At 42.5% G+C, this 25,027-nt stretch overlaps 1 protein-coding gene across 9 annotated transcripts in view; it reads right to left on the bottom strand.

Moving 5' to 3' along the window:
- DENND5A (DENN domain containing 5A) overlaps nt 1-25,027 on the bottom strand; it is an 87,253-nt gene that overhangs the window by 35,130 nt on the left and 27,096 nt on the right. For 8 of the 9 annotated variants that reach the window (XM_075427025.1, XM_075427027.1, XM_075427026.1 and 5 more), the window contains 2 exons: nt 11,634-11,821; nt 948-1,265 (listed from right to left, as the gene is read on the bottom strand). In XM_075427025.1, the coding sequence (XP_075283140.1) occupies nt 948-1,265; nt 11,634-11,821 (506 nt within the window). The remainder of the gene's footprint in view (nt 1-947; nt 1,266-11,633; nt 11,822-25,027) is intronic. The other variant, XM_075427023.1, reaches the window with a different exon arrangement.

The following is a 25,027-nucleotide window of genomic DNA, read 5'->3' as shown; positions in this document are numbered from 1 at the left end:
TTTCCTCCTGAAGGAGAAGAAAACAATGTAAATGAAAAACCTAAGAGGAACACAGCTGATTTGAGTATCTAATCCTGTCTAGTAATCAAATGCTGCTTCTTGTAACCCCCCTGCAGCTCCCTTCCCACAAAGCAGCTCTCCTCCCCAACCTATTGTAGGTCACACAATTTCTATCTGTTTGGCCGCACCTGTAGCCCAAGTTACAGTCACACAGGTAGGAATCAGACTCAGCAATGAAGAACTGGTCATGATAACTTAGACAAGAAATAAAACCCTTGCTGAGAAAATCTTCATTCCATTACACAAAGGCTCAAAAAATCCACAGTGGTCTTTCAGGTAATACATTTTCTACAAAAAGGGCAACAACTTTTTTCCCCCCAATTCTGACTGCCCAAGAAAAATCCAGCCAGGGTCATCATGAGCTGTGCACATTCACTTGCTGGGAATCAGACACTAACGCACTTTACAACATCAACCAGAAGAAAAGCATCGCAGTATCCCTACGGCAAGCATATTATATACAAGCAAAATTATACATATTCTATACACAATGAGAAAGATAGACAACTATAGAAACCAAGACTGGATTCCAACTTCAGGATAGTCTGGATGTCAGTTTTAGACATATAAGTCATAAGAAAGTGGTGTAGATTTAGAATAAATCTTAAAATCAAAAACAAACAAGGCAAGGTGTATTTTTAAACACATTATCTTAGCAAAGATACACTTGCAGGATAGCCAAAGGTTTCCCTAGATGTTATGGGGTTAAACCCCACTCCCCCTCTCCCTCAAGCTTGCCCTTGTCTCCACAGATGTTCATAAGATTTGTGAACATATTAACATGAAGTTCTTTCTAGTGAAGACAGACAAACAGAGTCTTTGAAACATGACTTCAGAGCACCTGCTACTGCAGGTCCAGAGAGAGTGCAGATAATTTCATAGCTTACCTTTTCTAGACTCACACCTGTTCTTTTAACAAGCGCTTGGAGTCTTGCAATAGTCTCATTTTCCTTTAGCAGCTCACAGGTATTCAAAGGTGATCCTGCTATGTTCCCATTTCTTTTATCAGAAACCAGGTCACATGTTCTGAGGCTCTTCATCTTGGAGGCACTTTCACTGCAGTGAAGGTTTCCCTCAGGTGGAATTCCAAAAGCCATTAGTATCTCCGAAATTTCCTGAACAAACTCCAGTTTGTTTGGGAACTGGGGTAAGTCTTCTGGCAGTTCGATGAAATGGTTGTCTACATCCACAAAGCACAGGTTAGCCTGGGATTTAATTTAGAACAGGATACCATTACAATATCACTAAGCACAAGGGTCACGTTTTATTAATCTTTGGGGTTTGTGCTTATCAAAAGATTCAAATAACCAAACAAATGCAAATGTATCTCGTAAAACAGACTTGTCCCAACCATAACTGAAATGGTTGGTTGGCTTTGAAGAAAGCAGCACAAGGCCTACATTTCCATGTCTTTCAAGGAGCTGACTAAAAAAGATTCATTTTAAAGTTGTTTACTTGGTACAAGAGAGATTGTAGCATATATTAGGTATAGATGTGTGAATTTTTTCCATACTCATGCAGCTAGTTTCTAACTACAGGATATTTGCAAAACTACTTTATACATTTGTACACATAAGCAAGTGACCGCCTGTTGCTCAAACTATCAGTCCATTCCTCTTAAAAGATTTGGCATATTTCATTCTAGAATGTGTACTGATATTGCAGAAGCTGCAAGAAAGTCTTCTCTTTGTTGTAAGCAACTTGAGAACTAAGGCAATTCCTTGAACAAGTTCAGAACGTTGTTTCCAGGGGGAAAATGTACTGAACTAGTTTCAATTATGTTTTCCTGTTCCAATCTCTCTATCTCTTTTACCAGCAAAAAGAGGAAGAGAGGACGGGAGGAAGACCATCTATGTGGCTTCCATTGCAACATCCAAAGAAGCTACGCATCTTTTAAGGATTTACCTCACCCTCTATCTGGTGATGGAAGATTTGGATTTACCTCACCCTCTGTCTGGTGATGGGGGATTTCCCCTTTTGGCTTCTGCATTGCGAAATCTGTATCAAATAGTTTCATGACATTACTTAACTATATACATCACACCAAGAACCCCATTCATGTGTGAAATCTGCTTGGAAAGTTAAGTGTACAGAAGAAACTTTGCTTTTCTGTAGAAGCATTTCAATTTTTCTTCACTGCAGAATTAATGTGGACTGTCTCTTTTCTGTTTAGCCTCCTCTATAGAAAATCCCTTCACACAGATTATGGGGTACTTTCAACCTAGCTTCATCACATTATTCTAGGAGGCATACCTGAACTCAGGTTTCACTATAGCTTTGCAGCAAAAATACATATCAAGTCATGAGAGCTAACAGATCTCCAGTTATTTGTTATGATTCAGTAAGTGCAGAAGGATGAAAGCACTCTCACAATTTAATAAGAAAGAATTGGAAGAGATTAACCTCACACTGAAGGAATGATGGATAATCCCAGAAATCAGAGCAATGTACACACAGTGAAGCATCAGTAAGGACAAAGTAGTTCTGGCACTAGTCATAGGTAGACTAGGATAAGCTGTACCCGACAACACCCCTTCATTTAAACAAACTGTTTTAAAAAACATACATTTAATATTTGTGACAGATTTAGCTCTCTTGGCATTGCTACAGAGCAGGGTTAGGATATCAATTCTCCTCAAAACACAAATATCTGTTGTGTTTGATTTCTTGAACTTCAACATTAAAATTAAAAAAAAACATTGTAATTCTTAAAGGAGAACTCCAACGGTCATATTACACTAGATTTGCAGAGAACTTTGCATGAAAAAGTCCAATTTATGCTCTTCTACAATATTACCCATAGGTAAAAAGGTAAGTAGAATAATTCCAGTTCTCCGTTTCCTGATATTTTGGCATTTTAATACTGGGATTGACTTCTTGTGCTCAAAGGAACGCATATAAAACAGTATAGTAGATGTCATACAGATCCTTTACTGTAAATTAATTTAATTAGATGTTGCAAAATAATCCAAGGTCAATAAACAGAACTAAGACCTCGATTCCAAAACAGCTTCTGGTGCACCCTAGACAAAGTTTTATTTTTTTAAATAGGGCAGGTGTCATTGTTTAGATGTCTCCAGTATCAACAATGCTCAAACACAGCAGGTGGTGTGAGTGCCTGCCTAGCAAGGCAGCTCCAGTTGTAGGCTAGGGATGCACACAGAGTGCACCTGCTTCTCGTTCAAAAAAAACATTGGGCACAAAGGGACAATATGTACACAAGAGCTCTCACATTTCAAATAAGCACCTGAATTTAGGAACTTTCAGAGTCCCACACCTGGTTCTGTGATGATTAGAAGTCAAGTAATCTAATATTTATCAAGAACACTATAAGCACTTCCAAGACGTGAGAGAAATAAAGCCTTGAAAATAAGCACAATGCCTACCAATCGGTGCTGACTGAAAAACAAAAAACATTTAATTTTCCACCAGCTGTCTGTGAAATGGCAACACAGACTCATTAAGAAACTCTTGAAACAGTTCATTGTATTACTTCCTTTTAAAACTCTCTTTAATTGATGCCATTCAACTTTCCTTCATTTTTGGATTATTTTACCATAGCACAGATTCTGCAGAAAGCATCACTCTTGTTTAAGCCTGGTTGTACCTAAAAAGTGCTTGGCCAAAAAGTAACCAAACATTAACCTTACCAACACAGAGATTCTAGTCTTCACACTGAAAATAAACTCCTTGCCAATGAAGAAAAAGACAAATATAATGCTTGCTAAAATTGCTTGTAAGTATCTGGGCTTATCTGGCTTCAACAGTTAAATATCCCTTCTGCAGAGTTTCTCTTTAAGAGCAACACACAGTTTAAACACTCCAAGCCACTACTGATGACTGCAACTTACTATCACATTTCCCAGAATATGCCCTATAGAAGCGTTAAAAAAAAGAAATACGTTAGTGTCCAACAATAACCTAAAGAGCGTAAAGAATATTTCTGGCGACACTCTACACCGGTTCAGTGCCTGGTTAATAATCCATAAGACAGAGGACTATCTAGAGCAACATAAGCAAAGGAGATTCAATAGATGGCTTCAGCCACCCTTAGGCAGACTGAGGTCCTCCCTTAAAAAAAAAAAATGTCCCCTCCTTTAAAAAGCAAGAGAAATTAAATGGCACTTATTTTTTCACGAAATCATGGTTATCCAAAGCATTTTGCATGCTAGGAACTGGTCAAGTATACAAAGCAGAAAAATAAAGCAGCTCTTTGATCACAAAGTTTTAGTTATTTTGTTTCTGGAGGCAGCACAGCTGAGTGAGCTGTGAATAGCTGACAGCTCTGTATGTAAACCTCTATGGATACACCGATCATCATTTTACACATACAAAATAAAAATTATATAAAGATATTAGCAACGTGTAAGTATACATGTAACTGTAAGAGCATCCAAGTTAGTTGCTTGGTATTTCGGGTCCTAGGACAGTCAAATGTTCTTTTATTTGTTGCTGAGGTATCGGTTTTCTGACCAAACGAAAACTTCAAATAGTTACACACCACTTTAATAGCAGATTGTTACAGGAGAGGACACATAACATCACCACACAATAAAATGTTCTCCTGAGACACTACACTAAGAAACAAGAGTGTCACATCCTAATTTAAAAACTTGTCTTTCCCATAAACTTTTATCACCACAAAATAACAGGGTATCCAGGCAAAAGTCTTAGAAACCTCAGAAATGCAGATGCAAGTAGGTCAGTGTCCATGAATCTGATGCCAAAGCCTAGTCCCCTAAGGTCAAAAGCACAACTTCCCACCAGCTCAGTGAGGTGTGGGATACACCCATGAATTCCAAAGCCAGAGGACAACTGCAATTCTTTAGTGTGACCCCAAGCACAATAAGGGCTAAACCCTGCGACAGATCTAGCAAGGCTTGCAGCAATCCCATATCCTTCCTTTCAGCTCTGTTCAAAAAAATACAGAAGGTAATTATTTAGGTTCTTCCAAAAGGACATCTAAGGAGGAACCAACACTCACTACTAACGAGAAAGCTCCCCATGCCACTGACATCCTAAAGAGAAAATATGCTTTATTTTAAACATTAATACTTAATTACATGGTATGCAAATAGATGCCTACAGCAATTTAGAACAGTTAGTTCTGATAGCACAATCACTACTTGAATTCTCTGTGCAGCCCAGGTGTTCAAAGTATAGATCACATACAGGTTTTCACATCCCCTTCTACATAGTTAAGATTGGAACATGGTTCTGAGTTAAGGCTTCCTGCTTGAATACAGCATTGAAAAGCTAAAACCCATTCATCTACAGCATTTCTACAGCATGTATCACCTTTGTGCCTTAGGTCCCAATCTTGCAAATAACCACCCACTTAACTCACAGAAAACATGGATATGCAAATTTATACACACACAGCTGGTTTGCAGAAAGTGTGTTTACAGTGGTCCTAAGTTCTAAAGGACTCTCCTGTGCCATTCCTGTAAGCAGTAACCTTCTGCATTTATTCTCAGCACTACCGTTATTCCTGCCAACCCAGAATTTGTAACTGAAAGCAACTTTAAGCTGCAGCTTTCAGAAACATGAATTTAACTCCTCAAGTGGCTGTTTAACACTGAAGTACAGGAAAACATAAAACTGAAGTCTGTCAATAAATTTGCAGCATTATCAAGGATCTATCACATCAGCAGATACACTGAGAATGCAAACAAAGCAGCGATTATCTTTCAAAATAATTATCTTGGTCAGTCTGGTCTAAATGTGTTGGCATCAAGAGGAAAAAAAGCTTTTCAAGAGATCTTTCTTCTCTGCTGAAACAACCTACAAAAATAAATACCCACAGAATTTGTTAGATTTAGCACTGAATAACATCTTTTTAATGGTTGAAATAAAAACACTGAGAACATATATCTGTTTAACATTAACAGAAAACTGGACTTTAGCTTTTAAAATCTTTCAACTTTTCTAAAAGAAAAAGTTATTACCTAAGACCCTTGTGATCACTTCATTAAAAACAACCTTTTTTAAAGACACTACTTTTGTTTGATTTAACCAGTGCTGGAAGACTCTGCGTTGCTTATTTTCACTCAAAAATTATTTCAGTTTCCACCATTCTCCTTCAACAGAGTGGTAAGACACACATGCAAATCCAGTAGTATGAAACGGGTCAGATTAACTTGCTTGTTAAAAATATATTGCTATAGCACTGCAAAAGTTTCTTTAAAAAGGAAATTCAAAGGCACATCAAAAGCACAATCTTACTTTAGTACTTGCTGGGTTTATGATCTGCAAAAAAGCTAGTTTAACCACTTTTTTCATCAACACTTCTGCCAACAACATCTGAAACAGCTACATGTTCTTCCCTTCCCCTTTGATTTCTGCAGCACCTTGTTCTAGCACCTTATCTCCCATGCCCCACCCTTCTCCTCTAGGTTCCTCACAAGCCTCTGATGCAGCTACTACTGAAACCACAAGGATGCTTATGCACACACAAAGAGCTCTCAGCAAAGTGGCAAAAGATGTAAGAACACGCTTAACTTTAAGTGCACTGTACCCCTGACAAGTACAAGAAACTCAACCCTACGGTTAGCCTCGAGTCTTATCTACAATCTTACCAGGCCACAGAGTCAGGCCTTCAAGTCACTGGTGAACTTCAATGCATTCTAGATCAGGCACTATCTTCTGGTGTACCCAAGGGATAGTCTGAACTTTAATTTTGTACTAATGCAGTTATTTTGCTGAAGATTTTAATCATCACCTGACAAAGCATCAACTTCTAGGATACAGCTGGGTTTCCATGCTCCCACGGTAAAGCATTTCCTTAAAGCATCAGATGTGATCAAAATATGGGAGACTGTCACCAGAAGCAAACCAAAACCAGCCTTACGGCATGTGTGCACAAACCAAACCACACTAAGTTAGGACAGATAGTTATTTTCACACGTATTAGCCTAAAACACTTTGATCAAGACAAATTAATCTTTTTAAAACTTCATTATAAAACCACAATCAAGAAGTCCACAGTGACACTGTGGCATCCGTACTATGCTAGATAGCAATATTATATTCTTCCACAATCTCCTTCAACTGAGAAGAACTAGATTTTCTGTCAAAGTTCACTTCTGTGGCCCTTGTCTAAATTAGATATTGCTTTCTTTAACAGCAGCTGTCCCATGCATCCATGTAAATAGATTAGCAACAGCGATGCAGTTTATGCAGTTTCAAGATTAAAAAAAAAATTTTTTTTGCAGAACTCTGAATAAGTTAGAACATAGAACAACTCTTTATAAACTCTTTGTGGTAAGTGAGAAAAACTCTGATACTTACTATGTCAATGAATCAGGAGCCTAGAGGCAGGACTTGGAAATTAAGTGCCTCATCTAACCCTGATGATTTCATACAGGATTATATACATTCCAAACTTTAGGGATAAGCAATGTTAAATATTAAGATCCTTTTTGTTACTGATGATAAATTTGTCTTTATTGAAGTAATAGAATCCATATGCCCTCTTCTACTGTTCTACAACACATTTTATGCACGTTCCTTGTCAGTTTCTATGTCAGGAATTAAGTGTTGAGCTTCTTTGGCTCTTTAAGTGAAGGGTATCTGAAAGCCTATTCATAAAGCAAAGCAGTTTTGAGATGAACCTGTAATCTGCAATTCTAAATATATTACAGCTGACTGATTAAGCTATTAATAACAGCAAAACTGATACTGACCAATAGTTTCTCATCGAGACCAGCATGCACTTTGTATTCTGCTTTATATTTTAGAATAGCACATTTACTTCTTGTAAGAGCAGCAGTTTTTCGGGGCTTTTGTTGGTGGTGGTGGGGGTTTTTTTTGTTTCTTTGAAAGTAAACTCTCTACCACGAAAATCTCAACAGCAGTGAGCTCCTGTTCTTCCCCGTCTACTCTGCCTCTCAGATAAGCAAATCTATCGGCATAGGATAACTTGTTAAGTCATCTTTGAGGTCTTCTGCACTTTTCAAGTCCATTTCTACGCCATAGTTATGTTCCCAGCCTGCAGTGCTGAGGACTTCAACAGTTTACAAGAAACCCTACTCAGCAGTGACTACCAAGGGGATTTCTCAGATTAATTCATACTCATCCTGTATAAAGCTTTAAGAGCTCACTCTGAGCAAGAAAGAGAAAAGCTGAAGCTTCAGAAGGAGAAGTTTAAGTCCTGCAGCAAATTCTATCACATGGGCACATTGCTGCTGATAGCTCAGTCCTATGTGTCCTCCCCTCCCTGCCCTTCCAGACTATTCTGATCTCTGTAAGATACTGTCAAAAATCCACGCCTTCACCTTCATAAAAGGCTATCTGTAAAACAAAATGTAGATTGAGATGCTAGATTATTTTTAATACTACTTTGATTTCTTTTTTAATATCTAAAATTACATCATTTACCTTACTTTAAACCTCCAAAGTAAGCCGATAAAGCTTTTCAAAACCATTTACCTTTTAAATACTGGAAATATGCATTTGAAATTAAAATATGCTTATTTAGTTGGAAGTATTACAGTGATTTTAAAACAAGGAAATTCTTCATAAAAGGAGGACACTCTTTTAGAAGCTTGTTATAATAGTGAAAACAACCATGGTGCATATTAGCATGCATATCCACACACGCATTTTACTTCACCAGCTATCCTCTCTAAAAAGAGGACAGCCATTATTAATTAGGCCTGTCAATACATACAAAATTTTGTAAAAAATGTAGTAAACCAAAGCAGTAGACTCTTATCCTGCATTACTCTTATTATGTCAGTTGTTTTGGTTTGGCCTGGATAAATGCCAGTACCCACCCAAACCACTATCACTCCCCCTCCTCACTTGGACACGGAAGAGGAAATATGATGAAAGGCTCGAGGGCCAAGACAAAGATAGGGAGAGATCACTCACCAATTACTGTCATGGACAAAACAGACTGAACTTGGGGAGAAAAGGGAGTTTAATTAATCAACAATCACATCAGAGTAGGATAGTTGAGAAATAAATCCAGATCTTACAACACCTTTATGCCTATAAATATCTTAAGGGTGGGTGTCAGGAGGATGAGGCCAGACTCTTTTCAGTGGTGCCCAGTGACAGGACAAGGGGCAATGGGCACAAACTGAAGCATAGAAAGTTCCAGCTGAACACGAGGAAAAACTTCTTCACTTTGAGGTGACGGAGCACTGGAACAGGTTGCCCAGAGAGGTTGTGGATTCTCCTTCTCTGGAGATATTCAAGACCTGCCTAATATTCTGTGATTCCCCCCACTCCTCCCTTCTTCCCAGGCTCAGCTTCACTCCCGTTTCACTACCTCCTCCCCCCAAGTGGCACAGGGGAATGGGGGTTACGGTCACTTTATCACACGTTGTCTCTGCCGCTCCTTGTCCCTCAGGGAGAAGACTCCTCACACTCTTCCCTTGCTCCAGCGTGAAGGTTCCTCTCACAGGAGACAGTTCTCCACAAACTTCTCCAACATGAGTCCTTCCCACGGGCTGCAGCTCTTCACAAATTGCCCCAGCGTGGGTCCCTCCCACGGGGTGCAACTCTTCACAACATGCCCCAGCGTGGGTCCCCCATGTGGTCACACGCCCTGCCAGCAAACCTGCTCCGGCTGGGCTCCTCTCTCCAAGGGGCCACAGGTCCTGGCAGGAGCCTGCTTCAGCGGGGGGCTTCCCACGGGGTCACAGATTCCTTCAGGCATCCACCTGCTTCAGCGTGGGGTCCCTTCCACGGGCTACAGGTGGATATCTGCTCTCTGCTCCACCGTGGATGTCCATGGACTGCAGGGGAACAACCTGCCTCACCACGGTCTTCATCACAAGTTGCAAGGGAAGGTTCTCTGCTCTGACATTTCGGGCACCTCCTCCCCTCTCTCCTTCTTCACTGACCTTGGTGTCTGCAGAGTTGTTTCTCTCACATAGCCTCACTCCTCTCTCTACATTGCTGTTTCTCCTGCAGAGGTGGTTTTTTTTTTCTTCGCTTTCACTGTTATCACAGAGGCGCTGCCACCGTTGCCGATTGGCTTGGCCTTGGGCAGCGGCAGGACTGTCTTAGAGACAGCTAACACTGGCTTTATCAAACATAGGGGAAGCTCCTCACAGTTTCTCACAGAAGCCATCCCTATGGCCCCCCACTACCAAAACCTTGCCATGCAAGCCCATAACACCAGTGCAAAAAAAAGAGAGGAAGAAAGAAATCAAGAGATTAAATACTTTCATTTTTGCAGAAAAAATAACACAATTTGAAGAGAAGTTTTCCTTCAAATGAAAACAAAAAAAATGAAAACTATCAGCATATGGATCCAAGAAAAAGAGCAATGTTGGCATGGTCCAGACTCGAGGTTCACAAAAATATCTTTAATTTCATGCAGCTTTTTTAAGAAGTTTCTTCTTTTTTTTGTGTCAAGCTATGTTGCAGCACTGCCTGACAATGAAAATAAAAAACACTACCACGAAGCCCTCTGCCTGCCACACTTCTGCTTTCCCAGTATTGTAAATGCTAATAGAAGAAAATACACAACCAGAGATAATGGCAGAGATCAGAGAATCCTACCAGTGCCTGTAAGTCGGGTGCTTCCCATGGTTTACTCAGTCCCTTCCTGGCAAAGTCACACCTACATGTAAGCAGACTCTAGCAGAAGCCAGAGCTGTGTTGTTCTGCAGCTAATAACTCTGCAAGCACTCGCTTCCCACAGGGCGACCTAATAGAGATGTCCAGCTTCTTAACAGCAGCCAGCCAGACTATACTGCAACACTCAGCATTTTCCATATACAAGAGCAAATAAACCATCCAATGGCATTCAATGAGGGAAGTCATTCAGATGACTGATGGAACTGCCTCATGAGCCAAACAAATGCCAGCCACTCAACATACTTCCCACAGGTTCCCGCAGACATTTCCTTTGCTACCTCATGTAGTGCTCAACCACTCTTGGTCCCTGATCCTCACAACCGGTTCTTAAACTCTCTCTTGGCACATCCCTAAAACAAATATTTGTGAAGTGAATGGTGGGATAAAGTAAATAAAACCAACCTCTTAGCAGTTTGCTCAAGTAGATGCTGACATTTTGCTGCAGAGTGAACTGTGCATTCCAGAAGAAAAATCTGAAATAGTTTTGGTGCAGACACTTGAGAGGCTGGGTCTATGTAAGCCAACCCTAACTGAGAAATGCAGTGAGGGGAAACCCAGCCTAATCCCGCAGAGCCAGGAATTGGCCCAAGCACAGCACTGACGCCAATCAAGCTTTGCTCACTTGGCACCATATAGAAGGAGTTCTATGGCCTTCTGGCCACAGTTGGTGAAATCACACTGCACTTTTTTGCTAAGTTTTGCAGCACAAAAATGTTTTTTTTGTAACTCTACTGCATCAATACCTGTAAAGTTAGTTTAATTTTATAAGAGCATACAATTTCCAAAACAGGGGTTTATTCATCTATTTTACCAGATTCTCTCCAGCATCTCCAAAAAATAAAGTAATAGCTATCCCAAACTAGAGCCAGCAAGAACTCCACAACGGCTGTTACAGTTAGCACTAGTGTTTTGGCTCATTCCTCACTTTCCTCATAGTCACATACAATATTTAATCAATCAGGATGAGCTCCTCTCACCTCCTGAGGAAGTTCCAGTTTAGACCGGTCATCCAGCCCATTAGAGTGCAAGCCCATGAGGTAAGGGACAGGAGCATCTAGAAAATGAAGGAGGGATGCTGGAAGGATAGGAACATACACATGCTGCCACTGAAATGGAAACATTAGTGCTGTGATGGTCTCTGCCACAGTCATCAGTCTCTGATAATCTGAAAAAGATCAAGAAAAAAATATTTCTTTCACAAACATTTTTAAGTAAATTAATCTAAGTTAAAGAAATGAGAGCTTGCTTTAAAGCAGAAACCACAAAACCCAGTACTAGCTCAGCAGCATCTTAATGAAAGCCCAGACTTGTACACCCAAGCACGTTTTGCTGAAACACCATAGAGTGCTCAATGCAAGGTAGGTCATTCTACAAGCCAAATGGAAATGAGCAAATTGAGTTTTAGCATCCATTAAGTCACCCTCTGCTACCTACACCAGGGGTACAAGGAACATCAGTTTGAGTATGGAAGCAGTATTGCAATCAGCTAAGAAACACCTCGGAAATAATTTCTTTTCTCTGTGCTCATGGCTTTCTACAGAAGCCCTGGATGCAACCCAAGGCATCTGGTATTGTCCTGGGTTCAGCCAGGACAGGGTTAATTTTCACCAGAAGCCAGGAAGAGACACAGCCGGGCAGGCTGACCCAACCTGGCCAAACAGAGCAGGGTATTCCATACCAAGTGCCATCATGCTGGGTTCCAGTGGGGGGGGGGGGCTGGGCATCACAAACTCACTCGTGGCTTGGGAAGGCGCGGCACAGGTCCGGTTCATGAGAGCGGCTCTCTGGGTTGTGCGGTTTGTGTTGTGTTTTCTCCTTACCTGTATCGTTGTTACTGTTCCCTTTGTTTGTTGTTCTGTTAAACTGCCCTTATCCCAACCCACCACTTTCTGCCTGTTTTTTTTCGGGGCGGCCGCATGGCACTTTTGTTGCTGGCCGCAGCCAAACCATAACATTAAATTTGGCACCTAAGCGTGGGGTGGGGATAACGGCAGGGCTGAGCAGCGTGTGTTGAAACAGCTTTCTTAGATATTTGTTAAAATTTATTATACGCATTTATTGTGTTAGTTAAATAGTCGCCAGTAAAAAAATGTTTCTGACTTTGATCAAATGGCTGTGGTATTTGAATCTGTGTTTGCTGTATGTATTCACTGCCGTGTTGTTCATTACCTCGGGGAAAAGGATCAGGATGACAATTTTGCTGTACTGTATGATATCAACTTATGACACGATAACATCACTGTGCGTGAAATTAGGCTTGTATTTGCATGTGACACTGCGGTCATTTCCGTACCTTGGATCCTATGTCTTAGAATTTGTTAATAATCAAACCCAGTCTGTGGGGAAAACCATAGGGGATACTTCCCCCACTCTTTCACCCCCCCCTCTCTCCTTTAGGCTGGTCCTAACAGCTTTTGAGAATTTTGAGTACCCGTGGGATGCTTAGGCCAGCACTCTCCTACTGTTATGCCTCCTGAATGGGTTTCAGGTTTTGTTTAGGGTTAAACAGGTAGTTAGCAACATCCTGCAGAGAACTGCCCCGGGGCCGGACAGCTCTGAGTGGCTGGGTGTGTCTAGTGGCATAGGCAGGTGTCTAGGGCAGTGGGCACCCCAGTGTCTTTGAAACTCACCCCTGAGCAAGTACAGAATCCGGACAAACTAGTAAAGCACCTCAAAAAAGTGTGCTGCCACCCTGGGAACTCCAGAGAGACACAAATCACCGCAATGTGCTGGGGTCTGGCCCACACCTACCGAACCCTGTTCAACCTGATTCAGTGCCCTAAAGAGGAAAGGGGGGGAAACGAAGCGGCATGCACTGCAACTGGCGCTGCCCCCCCAGCCGGCCCTGCAGCCCCTCCAGCCCAGCAGGCAGTCACAGCCCCCTGACCGGCACCACCACTGCCACTGCCACAGCCGCAGGGGTGGCCCCGGTTGCGCCGGTGGGCACGGCAGCTGCTCCAGCCCCAGCTCCAGCTGCAGGTATCGCAGCTGAGCCCAATGACCAACCTGTGCCGGTAGCAGTCACCCCTGTAAAACTAAAGAAAGATGTAAAGAAAGCAGATCGCTCCGGGAAAGATGACACAGACGATGAGCAGGTACCCACAGACCCAGATGAAGTCCAGTGCTCACAATCCACGTGGAGGAAGTTTGTGAGGAGCACACAATCCTCATATGCCAATTTGCTGGCAGTAGTAGACTGGAAAGGTAAAGAGGCACCAGCAGTGGATGAGGTGGCTGTCTGACTCCGCCAATATGAGGAAAGTCTCTCTTCCTCCCTTGTCTCAGCTGTGGAGAAACTGGTCAAGCGACTAGAAAAGAATATGTCCTACTCCCCACCTGTACAGGCCAGCATCTCAGCCATTAGCGGCAAGCGTTTCTCTGCTCAGGAGAGAGAATACAGAGGCTACACACCATGGGGCACCCTGTGGTTTTACCTGCGTGACAATGGAGAGGCCATGAGGAAGTGGGATGGAAAACCTACCTCAACCCTAGAGGCACGAGTGTGTGAGTTGCGAGGTAAAACAATCAAAAAAGCAGATTCTGCTAGGAAAAATGCTGCTGCAGTTTCCAGCAGCCAGCTCTCCAGACCAGGCAGACAGTTTGATCTTGATTCCGATCCTCTGGAGGGGACCTCCAAGTCATTCTTACATCAGGTGAGCAGCAAATTCTCTGACCAGGATTAGAGGGGCCCTGCCTCCAGCCAGCTGGAGGAAAGGGACAATCGCCTTTATTGGACGGTGTGGATTCGGTGGCCTGGCACGTCAGATCCACAAGAGTATAAAGCTCTAGTGGACACTGGTGCACTGTGTACTTTAATGCCATCAGATTTCAAAGGGTCAGAGTCCATTTGCATTTCGGGAGTGACAGGGGGGTCCCAAGAGCTGAGTATATTGGAGGCTGAAGTGAGCCTCACTGGGAAGGAGTGGCAGAAGCACCCCATTGTAACTGGCCCCGAGGCTCCGTGCATCCTTGGGATAGACTACCTCAGGAGAGGTTATTTCAAGGACACAAGGGGGTATTCGGTGGGCTTTTGGCATAGCTGCTTTGGAGGCAGAAGAAATTAAACAGCTGTCCATTTTGCCTGGTCTCTCGGAGGATCCTTCTGTTGTGGGGTTGCTGAGGGTTGAAGAACAACAGGTACCCATTGCAACCACAACAGTGCACCGGTGACAATATCACACTAACCAAGACTCCCTTCTCCCCATTCATCAGCTGATCCGCCAGCTGGAGAGTCAAGGAGTGATCAGCAAAACTCGCTCACCCTTTAATAGTCCCATATGGCCAGTGAGAAAATCTGCTGGAGAGTGGAGACTGACAATAGACTACTGTGGCCTGAATGAAGTCACACCACCGCTGAGTGCTGTCGTGCCAGACATGCTAGAACTTCAATATCAGCTGGACTCAAAGGCAGCCAAGTGGTATGCTACAATGGACATTGCTAATGCATTCTTCTCCATCCCTTTGGCAGCAGAGTGCAGGCCACAATTTGCTTTCACCTGGAGGGGCATCCAGTACACCTGGAATCGACTGCCCCAGGGGTGGAAACACAGTCCCAACATTTGCCATGGACTAATCCAGACTGCACTGGAAAAGGGTGAAGCTCCAGAACATCTGCAGTACATCGATAACATCATTGTATGGGGTGACACCGCGGAGGAAGTTTTTGAGAAAGGGGAGAAAATAGTTCAGATCCTTCTGAAAGCCGCTTTCGCCATTAAGCGAAGTAAAGTCAAGGGACCTGCGCAAGAGATCCAGTTTTTGGGAATAAAATGGCAGGATGGGCGCTGTCAAATCCCAATGGATGTCATCAACAAAATAGCAGCTATGTCTCCACCAACCACCAAAAAGGAAGCACAGGCCTTCCTGAGTGTTGTAGGTTTTTGGAGGATGCACATCCCAAATTACAGCCAGATTGTAAGTCCTCTGTACCACGTGACCCGGAAGAAGAATGATTTTGAATGGGGCCCTGAGCAATGACAGGCATTTGAACAAATTAAACGGGAGGTAGTTCATGCCGTAGCCCTTGGTGCAGTCCGGTCGGGGCAAGATGTTAAAAACGTGCTCTACACCGCAGCCGGGCAGAACGGCCCAACCTGGAGTCTCTGGCAGAAAGCACCAGGGGAGACTCGAGGTCGACCCCTGGGGTTCTGGAGCCAGGGATACAAAGGATCAGAGGCCCGCTATACTCCCACTGAAAAAGAGATTCTGGCAGCACATGAAGGCGTTCGAGCTGCTTCAGAAGTGGTCGGCACTGAAGCACAGCTCCTCCTAGCACCACGACTGCCGGTCCTGGGCTGGATGTTCAAAGAGAGGGTCCCCTCTATGCATCATGCCACCGATGCTACATGGAGTAAGTGGGTCGCGCTGATCACACAGCAGGCCTGAATGGGAAACCCCAGTCGCCCAGGAATTCTGGAGGTAATCATGGACTGGCCAGAAGGCAAAGATTTTGGAGCATTGCCAGAGGAGGAGGTGACACATGCTGAAGAGGCCCCACTGTATAACAAGCTGCCAGAAGATAAGAAACAGGATGCCCTGTTCACGGATGGGTCCTGTCGCATTGTGGGGAAGCAGCGGAGGTGGAAGGCTGCTGTATGGAGTCCAGTCGCAGAAACTGCAGAGGGAGAAGGTGAGTCAAGCCAGTTTGCAGAGGTGTAAGCCATCCAGCTCGCTTTAGACATCGCCAGCCAAGAGAAATGGCCAGTGCTCTATCTTTACACCGACTCCTGGATGGTGGCCAATGCCTTGTGGGGGTGGCTGCACCAATGGAAGAAGAACAACTGGCAGCGCAGAGGCAAACCTATCTGGGCTGCCCCATTGTGGCAAGATATTGCTGCCCGTCTGGAGCAGTTGGTTGGAAAAGTCTGTCACATGGACACCCACGTCCCTAAGAGTCGGGCCACTGAGGAATATCAAAACAACCAGCAAGTGGATCAAGCTGCCAAGATTGAAGTGGCTCAGGTGGATCTGGACTGGCGACATAAGGGTGAACTGTTTATAGCTTGGTGGGCCCATGACACCTCGGGCCACCAAGGAAGAGACGCAACATACAGATGGGCTCGTGACCGAGGGGTGGACTTGACCATGGACACCATCGCACAGGTTATCCATGAATGTGAGACATGCGCTGCAATCAAGCAAGCCAAGCAGGTAAAGCCTCAGTGGTACGGAGGATGATGGCTAAAATATAAATATGGGGAGGCTTGGCAGATTGACTACATCACACTGCCACAAACCCGCCAAGGCAAGCGCTATGTGCTCACAACGGTGGAGGCCACCACCGGATGGCCGGAAACCTACCCTGTGTCCCATGCCACCGCCCGGAATACCATCCTGGGCCTAGAAAAACAAGTCCTGTGGCAACATGGCACTCCCGAAAGAATTGAGTCGGACAACGGGACTCACTTTTGTAACAGCGTCAGACACCTGGGCCAAAGAACATGGTATTGAGTGGGTGTATCACATCTCCTACCATGCACCAGCCTCTGGAAAGATCGAACAGTACAATGGGCTGCTAAAAACCACTTTGAGGGCAAGGGGGGGGTGGGGACTTTCAAAAATTGGGATACTCATTTAGTAAAGGCCACCTGGTTGGTTAACACCAGAGCATCCACCAACCGGGCTGGTCCTGCCCAAGCAAAACCTCAGCGCCCCATAGAAGGGGATGAAGTCCCCGTAGTGCACATGCAGAACATGTTAGGGAAGACAGTTTGGGTTAGTCCTGCCTCGGGCAAAGGAAAGCCCGTCCACAGGATTGCTTTTGCTCAAGGACCTGCATGTACCTGGTGGGTAGTGCAGAAGGATGGGGAAGTCCGATGTGTACCTCATGGGGATTTGATTTTGGGGGAGAATAGTCCATAAATAAATTGTATTAAGTTAATTGTTAAATAACCCTGTCACTGTCTGTTATCACTGTTATAACTGTTATTATATTATACCAGTAGTATCATAGTGAGAATCGTCCAGATTAAAGAAGGATGGACTTTTTGATGTAACCTAGCAGTGCACAGCGATGATGGGACTGGACCTGGTTTTCAACAACTGGCACCCAGCAACTTCATCAAGATCAACATCTCCTGCAGACTGTGGGCACAGGCTGCACCAGATACAGCAAGTGACCACCCATCACCACACATCAGCTCCCTTGCCACGGAAGACCATAACGACAGATGGAGCCCGAACTCATGGATTAAATGAACTCAATGGACACTTTAGAGTGATGATCCACAGACTAAAGGAATGACATCTGGGGACAGAAGTGGTGGTGATCAACTGGACAATGAGGGACCTGGCCATGACATAGATGGTATGGAATAAGGGGTGGATAATGTCCTGGGTTTGGCCAGGACAGGGTTAATTTTCACCAGAAGCCAGGAAGGGACACAGCCGGGCAGGCTGACCCCAGAGCAGGGTATTCCATACCAAGTGCCATCATGCTGGGTTCCGGTGGGGGGGAGCTGGGCGTCACGAACTCACTCGTGGCTCGGGAACGCACAGCGCCGGTCCGGTCCAGGAGAGCGGCTCTCTGGGCTGTGCGGTTTGTGTTGTGTATTCTCCTTATCTGTATTGTTGTTGTTACTGTTCCCTTTGTTTGCTGTTCTGTTAAACTGCCCTTATCCCGACCCACCGGTTTCTGCCTGTTTCTTTCCATTCTCCTCCGCACCCCGGCGGGGGGAGGGGCAGCCGCATGGCACTTTTGTTGCCTGCCGCAGCCAAACCATAAGAGGTATCTCTCAGATTAACACATTTTAAAACAGTGTTTAAATGTCTACAAAGCATGCTGTATAGTAGCCAACCCAACAGTGTGACTGAAATAACTGTGTAAAAAACAGAAAGGACCAGCTTCGCTTATCCTTTGCAAGGTATGACCAAAGTCTCTTTTAAATTTAAAAAATTCTAGGAGGAGATGAGTCGTTAACAGCAGTGCTAAATGCACCTGTGCAACATGCATACCAAAAGATCTTTCTATTCAGCCCTGGCGGCTAGAGCAGCTAATGTTGCAGTATGCTGGGCCAAAACCTCGCTCTCCTCTTATATGCAACAGAATCATCTTTAATGTCTTTTTTATATCACTGCACTGTAAAGGAGGAGGTAACGCCAGATGAACTCAGAGCATGTGGTCTAATACAGACATTCAGAATGGTTTCAAGCTGCCAGGCTGGAAAGAGTACAAAACAAGCTCACAAGACTATGACAATTCCTACCATCAGTCAAGCTATAACAATACTGCAACAATATCCAATTCCAGCCAGGAAAGGGGTGGGGGAGAATAGGAGTAAGGGAGGGAAAAAAAAAATTAGTATCCTTCATCTGTGTGTTGAGGTGTGGGGTATGCATGTCTTTTCCTAATATGTTCATAAAACTTTAGACACTGAAACTGGAAAAGGCACTTGAATGCACAGGTTCAGGTGTTGAGGTTTCTGAAGCTGTCGCACACTGTTGAGGAGTGCAAATGGAAACTGCAAAAATAATATTTGTTCTAAACAAACACTTTGGAGAAAATTAAAGCTTAACTGTGCACTTTCTAAGGTCATGGCTTTAAATCTACCCTTTAGCCACCACCACCCTCCACTCAGACTTCAGACAGCAGAAGACAGAGGGCCAAGAAATTCAGTTCTTGGCATTCACAATTGATCTTCTTTGAAGTCAAAGTTGCAGAGTTTGGGGTCTAGAAAGAGTCCCACAACCCAAGAGGAACTCAGCACAAGTTTTGCTAACATCAGTCATAATTCTGCAATCGAGGGTTTTGATATTTCTTTTCAGATCAAGCTCTACTGGTGGAAAAGGTTACTGCACAGAGCTACTTGTCACTGCCCCACAGTAGATCTATTGTGACTGAAGGAGCCTTCAATCAAAACCAGACAGAATATCTTAAACAGTTCAAAGTTTTTGCCAAAAGCTTACTTGGACTGATACACATTAAGGAAGAATGAACATCACCAGTAGCACTCCCCAATTCTGCCTGGACACCAGTTTCTGCCTACACAATTACTTACTGGTTTGCAGCTTTAATCACAGCCTGACTGCAAAGAAGTGACGAATTAATGGTAAGCTTTGGGAAGAAAAAGAATCCATTCCATACCCTATTTTCTTCAGCTTTAAAAGGAACTTTAAATGTAGCCACAGATACACAAACATTCCAGCTGGTTCATATTCAGGCCTGTTTATTCAGAAGAACAAGTCTCAGAACAGAAACAGTGTTTTCCTACTATACAAATCCCCCCTGTCTAATCCTGCTGCCTAATTTAAATACAACTTCTCTCCCTGTCATCAAGCTAACTTTACTATTAGCCTTTCAAATTAATTACAAAGTAACATCAATAATTCAGAATTTCTATCCACTCAGCAGCTACTTCCTGCAATCGAATTATCTGCAAATGCAGCTCTCTGATCCTGGATATCCACATGGCTTAAACCATTCCCAAATACTTGGCGTGCATGGTCACAGCCTGCAATTAACAATGACCACATTCTGCAGGATTTATGCTAGTCAGCAGCTGTTGGCAACAAGCAAGGACAGAGGCAAGAAGCCTGCAAACATAAACCAAAATAATTTAAATGTTTTCTTACACTATACCCATCCTGAGAGAGTATGGAGTTTTTCTGGTTTTAAAAAAAGAAGGAAGCACACATCTAGTACCAAACTATTACATAAGATTTAAAAATAATAGTAACAAAAAAATTAAAAGAGGGAAGAAGCACGTCAGTAGTGGTCTTGCTCTTGTTTTTGCAACCAGGATATGCTTATTCTGGTGAAAATGACACAGAGTCTTTTGGACTTGTATTGTACAAGAGCACTGGTAAGGAAAAAATGACTTACCACTAGTGCGCTACTAGTTTGGAAAGTACTTGACTGATCGATCGATCTGCAAAGAAAAGAAAATCTGCTACTTTTTAATATGGCCACTTAAGAACACAGAGGCTGATTTGTACTTCTAAGAAAATTACTGTAGGTAAAATACCTTATCCCTTAAAGTGTGTATAAGAACTTCTTTATGCTAGTATTTATCTATACCTAGTACATCTAGACATTTTTGTTGATCTGTAAAAAGCAAGGAAATCCACGAAAAAGAAGAACTGAGAGGTCTTGCGTTTGGAAAGAGAGGAGCAGGATGGGAAGAACGTGGCAGCCCTAAGAACCAGGATTCCACCTCTCCATTCTCATATTCTACCAGAGAGAAGTCTATCAAGTGCCTACAGAAACTGTCTGAATTGGCCAAATTTAAAATCATTACACGATCACATTCTAGAATATTTATTCCTTTTAATCTTCCTACTTAATAGATCACAGTGAAATACTGTTGTATTTGTTAAGTAATTTCCACTCCACATGCAACTTCCATATTGCTGTGGAGGACCACTACTACAGATGAGTTTGGAGATCTTCAGGAAGTATACAGATAAACTGGAAAGATGGGCTACTTGCCAGGATGAAGTTTCTCTTTAATCTGAAGGGGAAAAAAATACATACGCAGTCCCTATGGACAAGTAGCAAGAAATGCAGTTGAGCCACCAGAATAAAGCATTGCCCAGAGAGTTCCCTTTAGACATGCCTGTTCGTAGCAGAAAGTATGGTGTAAAAGAAACATTTTTCAACAAATTTTTCTGAGCACGGTACTCAGTATGTCAGACTCCTTAGAGAATAACATACATTTCTTTAATTGGGCCTTTTACTTCAAAAAACCTGTAACTGCAGTAAGCGAGAACTGTGGTTAGTAGAAGCAGTGCATCAAAGTTCTTTTCTCTGACAGACTGATTAAAGATCCCTGCATCAAGCAGCATGTTTCCTAAATCACTGGAGGCGTAAGAAGAAAACATCCTACGTCAGATATCAGAGTTGGGCAACATGGGATTAATACTGCAAAGAAATACAACTAATAATTTAAACCTCCAGAGTGAATGAAAGATTGTGAGAAGTGATTCAAAAGCAAAGCAAAGGAGAAAAAAAAACCCCACTTTATTTGTACTTAAAAACGACATCACACAGCAAATACCCAGAAAATAAAAAGATCACAGTCTGTGGCAGTGGTGCATTATATTTCTCCTTTTATTGTTTTTAGCTGTTTAGAAAATCTCCTGCAAGCAAATTTCAGAGCTGTCTTAACCCAGAGCACACTTTTCAGAAGAGCTCTAGGTGCTCTACAGAGATAAGGAGTAAGTCTATTTCAATGATACACGAGCAACATAAATTGCAGAAATGCAAACCAGTTCCTGCAGAATAGTCTGGTGAGGGCACTACTGAAGGCCTCCTTCTGCACCACCTGTCTCTTTGCCAGAGTTCCTCAGCACTGGCTCAGCACTAAGAGCAGCTTCAGATTCTTCACTTTTAGGCACTTGCATTCCTCTAACACTTTGCTAAACAGGAGACAACTCTCTGAAGAGGGCAATCAAATCAAGGAATTAATTCCCTACATTTGGCTTACACTGATCCAAAACATACCATCTGTGCCAACATAGTGAGACAAAAGAAGAATTTCCAGAAGCATAAAGTCAGAAACATGTCAAAGGAATCTTAAAGCAACACATACTCACTGCCAAGCGAAGTTGCTCCTATTCCAAGGACTGAGTGCAACTTAAAACGCCAAATAGTTTGTTTTAAAAAGGATTGCATCTGGCAGCAAAGTCCTCAAAGAGTTTTGAGGTTTTATTTTTTTTTTATAAAAGTAAATCTTACAAGCAAACCCCTCTGATCTCGACACGTACCGTTCTAAATCTAAAACCACTCCACGAGTATCACAATCTCATCTAACCTAAGAGAACGAGAAATGATCCTAACCACCTCAACTGTAACAGGTTTGAGCACCAAGAGATTTAACAAAATCAAAGGACATTAAAAAAATTTTAAGATTTATATTCTGAAGGACAGCCTAGACCTCACACTGCTGCATGCGCAAGAACACAAGCAAGCCCTTATGAAAAAGTTCAAGCAATTTTTGATTCCACTTAGAACTGAGTACACCATCATTTGTATCTATACTCAGTATTCCCTGTTTTACAAACTACAAAAAATGGATGTTAGTGAACCACACAGAAGAGAGAGCAGAATGTATTAGAAGCATATTCCACTTCACCAATACTATGGTCATAAAAGACAAAAACAGAAGCTACAGGAAGAAAAAGTTGACTTTCTGGAACTTCAAATTACTTCACACTCACGTTTCAAGTAATACAAAAATAACATACATATCTATCAAAAGCATTTTAGAAGAGTCATAACTTCACTGTTGACAATGCCAGTAGTATGCAGTATCTTCTGTTATTAACTCACTAGAAGCTCTGAAAGTATTCAAAGTAAGTATTAGCAAACTGCACCAAAGTGTTACAAAAAAACAGCAGATAAAAAAAAAAGTGTCATAGATTAGATCCCTCAGAAAGTACTTTGAAGCTACATTTCAAAAAAAATATGGCTACTATTACTGAGAAGGCATTGCAACAGTGAGTTCACCAAAACTGAGGGCTAAAAGTCAGCAAATGACTAAAATTCTTTTTCTACTGCAAGAAGACTTTTCAGCCAGAAACTATAGGTGAGAACTTGATAGAGAAGGACAACACACTTCCAGAAAGTGCAACACAGCTCAAAGCAGCCAAAGCTTGGGGTGAGGCAGAGGAACAGTGGACAGAAACTGTCCTAAAGATCCTGCATGGATCCATCTGAATTGCATATGTCTGTGCGTGTAAACAAGAAACTCAAGCGTTCCAGAGCTATTTCAAGCTTCTTTAGTTAGCCACTGACCAGACCCTTGGAAAGTGTCCAAGACAAAAAGCTGAACCTACTAACAGGACTTCGACAGAGAACCCAGAATACAGAAGACTAGGCCAGAAGTGAGCTGAGTTCCAGCCAGGAAAAGGGAGTACTTATAACCCGATGGCCTCAATAAGAGATCAGGAACACTGTTCTGATACTGTGATCCATGTGTCGCTTTTCTTGCGGTGCTTCCAACCAGCCAGGCAGTCACACTTTCACCACATGAGGTCTCAAACACAATTACAGGCCAACTGGACTGCATTCTTCTTCAGATGGAAGAGCTGACACTTGAATCTTCCTCTGGTGGAATACAGATACCCATATAAACAAATTCTCTCTAAATCCCAGACATATAAATGCTTAATCCATTTCTGGAGAAACCACCAAAGAAGTTTGTCTGCTAGGCAAGTATTCGTAGATTTTCTATGAATAATAAGCAATTTGTTTTTTAAAACCAAGAGAGTAACCACTATGAAGTACAATAAGGTTTTTTGACTGTGTTTGAATTACTGTGTAGTTTTTCCTCTGGTACTTAACAGTGTTTATACAATGCCACAACTGTGACATAACACCCTGCTGCCATCATACACTTATAATCACCTTGACTATACACACAAAATCCATCTTTGGCTTTAGTCTATGTACACACAGTTAACACAAATGTTTGTATTTCATGCTTGGAGAATGTGGCTAATAACTGCAGGTTATATATTATAACTAGTTACCATTTTTAGTCTACGTATTTCAGTGACAGCTCAGTGGAAGAAAAAAACCAAAAACAGATTTCTGTAAATCCATGCACTATCCCTAGATTTGTCTTGGGGTCTTCTAGGCTTTACCATTATTATAAAACAGTGTTCAAAATGCAGCTGGTCTATTTTAGACCACACTATTGTGGATGAGTGGGTCTGGACTAACATTAGCAAGCTTAGGACAAAAATAAAGGTAGAAAAACTACCTTTTGGTATAATTCCACATACTCTGTGTTAAGAGTAACAGCATGCAGAGTAAGAAGCCCAGTATTCAAAAATTTCAAGACAGAAAATGGATACCACTACCACATTACTTATTAATTGTTAAACACATGCTATTTCAGCTTAGTTGCTGCCTATCCTCTTCAAAGCAAGCTTTACCTATATGACTTAAGCAATAACTGAGGCCTTAACAGAGATTTGGAATTTAAATTTAGCCAAATAAAACTTTATTTCATGTAATTTTATTTCAAAGTAAAAACTGAAATGAGACTTTGGGTACTCCAAGAGAAAATGATATTTGCATTATTAACTCTTCTTTGGAATCATATATAATTAACTATGCATGTCGTCAAAATGCATGGACAGTTTGGCAGAGATGGGACGGAATTCAGCTAAGCAGCTGGAGAGGAACATGGAAGGAGGCATACTACTCTAACAGCACAATGTTTCCAAAGACAACAATAATGGGACAGTCAGGCCACAAATACAGGAGATCATGTGAAAGCCCAAAATTTAAGTTTAGGTGTTTAAAAACAGGAGCCAATGCAATGCTCTCTTTTGCAACTCCAATTCTTTTCTTTATATTAAAACCTGCACATAGATCAGCCTGATTGCATTAGCATACTAATGCCACTTTAATGCAGCTATTCTG

This window comes from Opisthocomus hoazin, chromosome 7 (assembly GCF_030867145.1).
Source record: "Opisthocomus hoazin isolate bOpiHoa1 chromosome 7, bOpiHoa1.hap1, whole genome shotgun sequence".
NCBI classification, from domain to species: domain Eukaryota; kingdom Metazoa; phylum Chordata; class Aves; order Opisthocomiformes; family Opisthocomidae; genus Opisthocomus; species Opisthocomus hoazin.
Note: the sequence above shows the minus strand (reverse complement) of the source record. Positions and strands in the feature narration are given on the sequence as shown.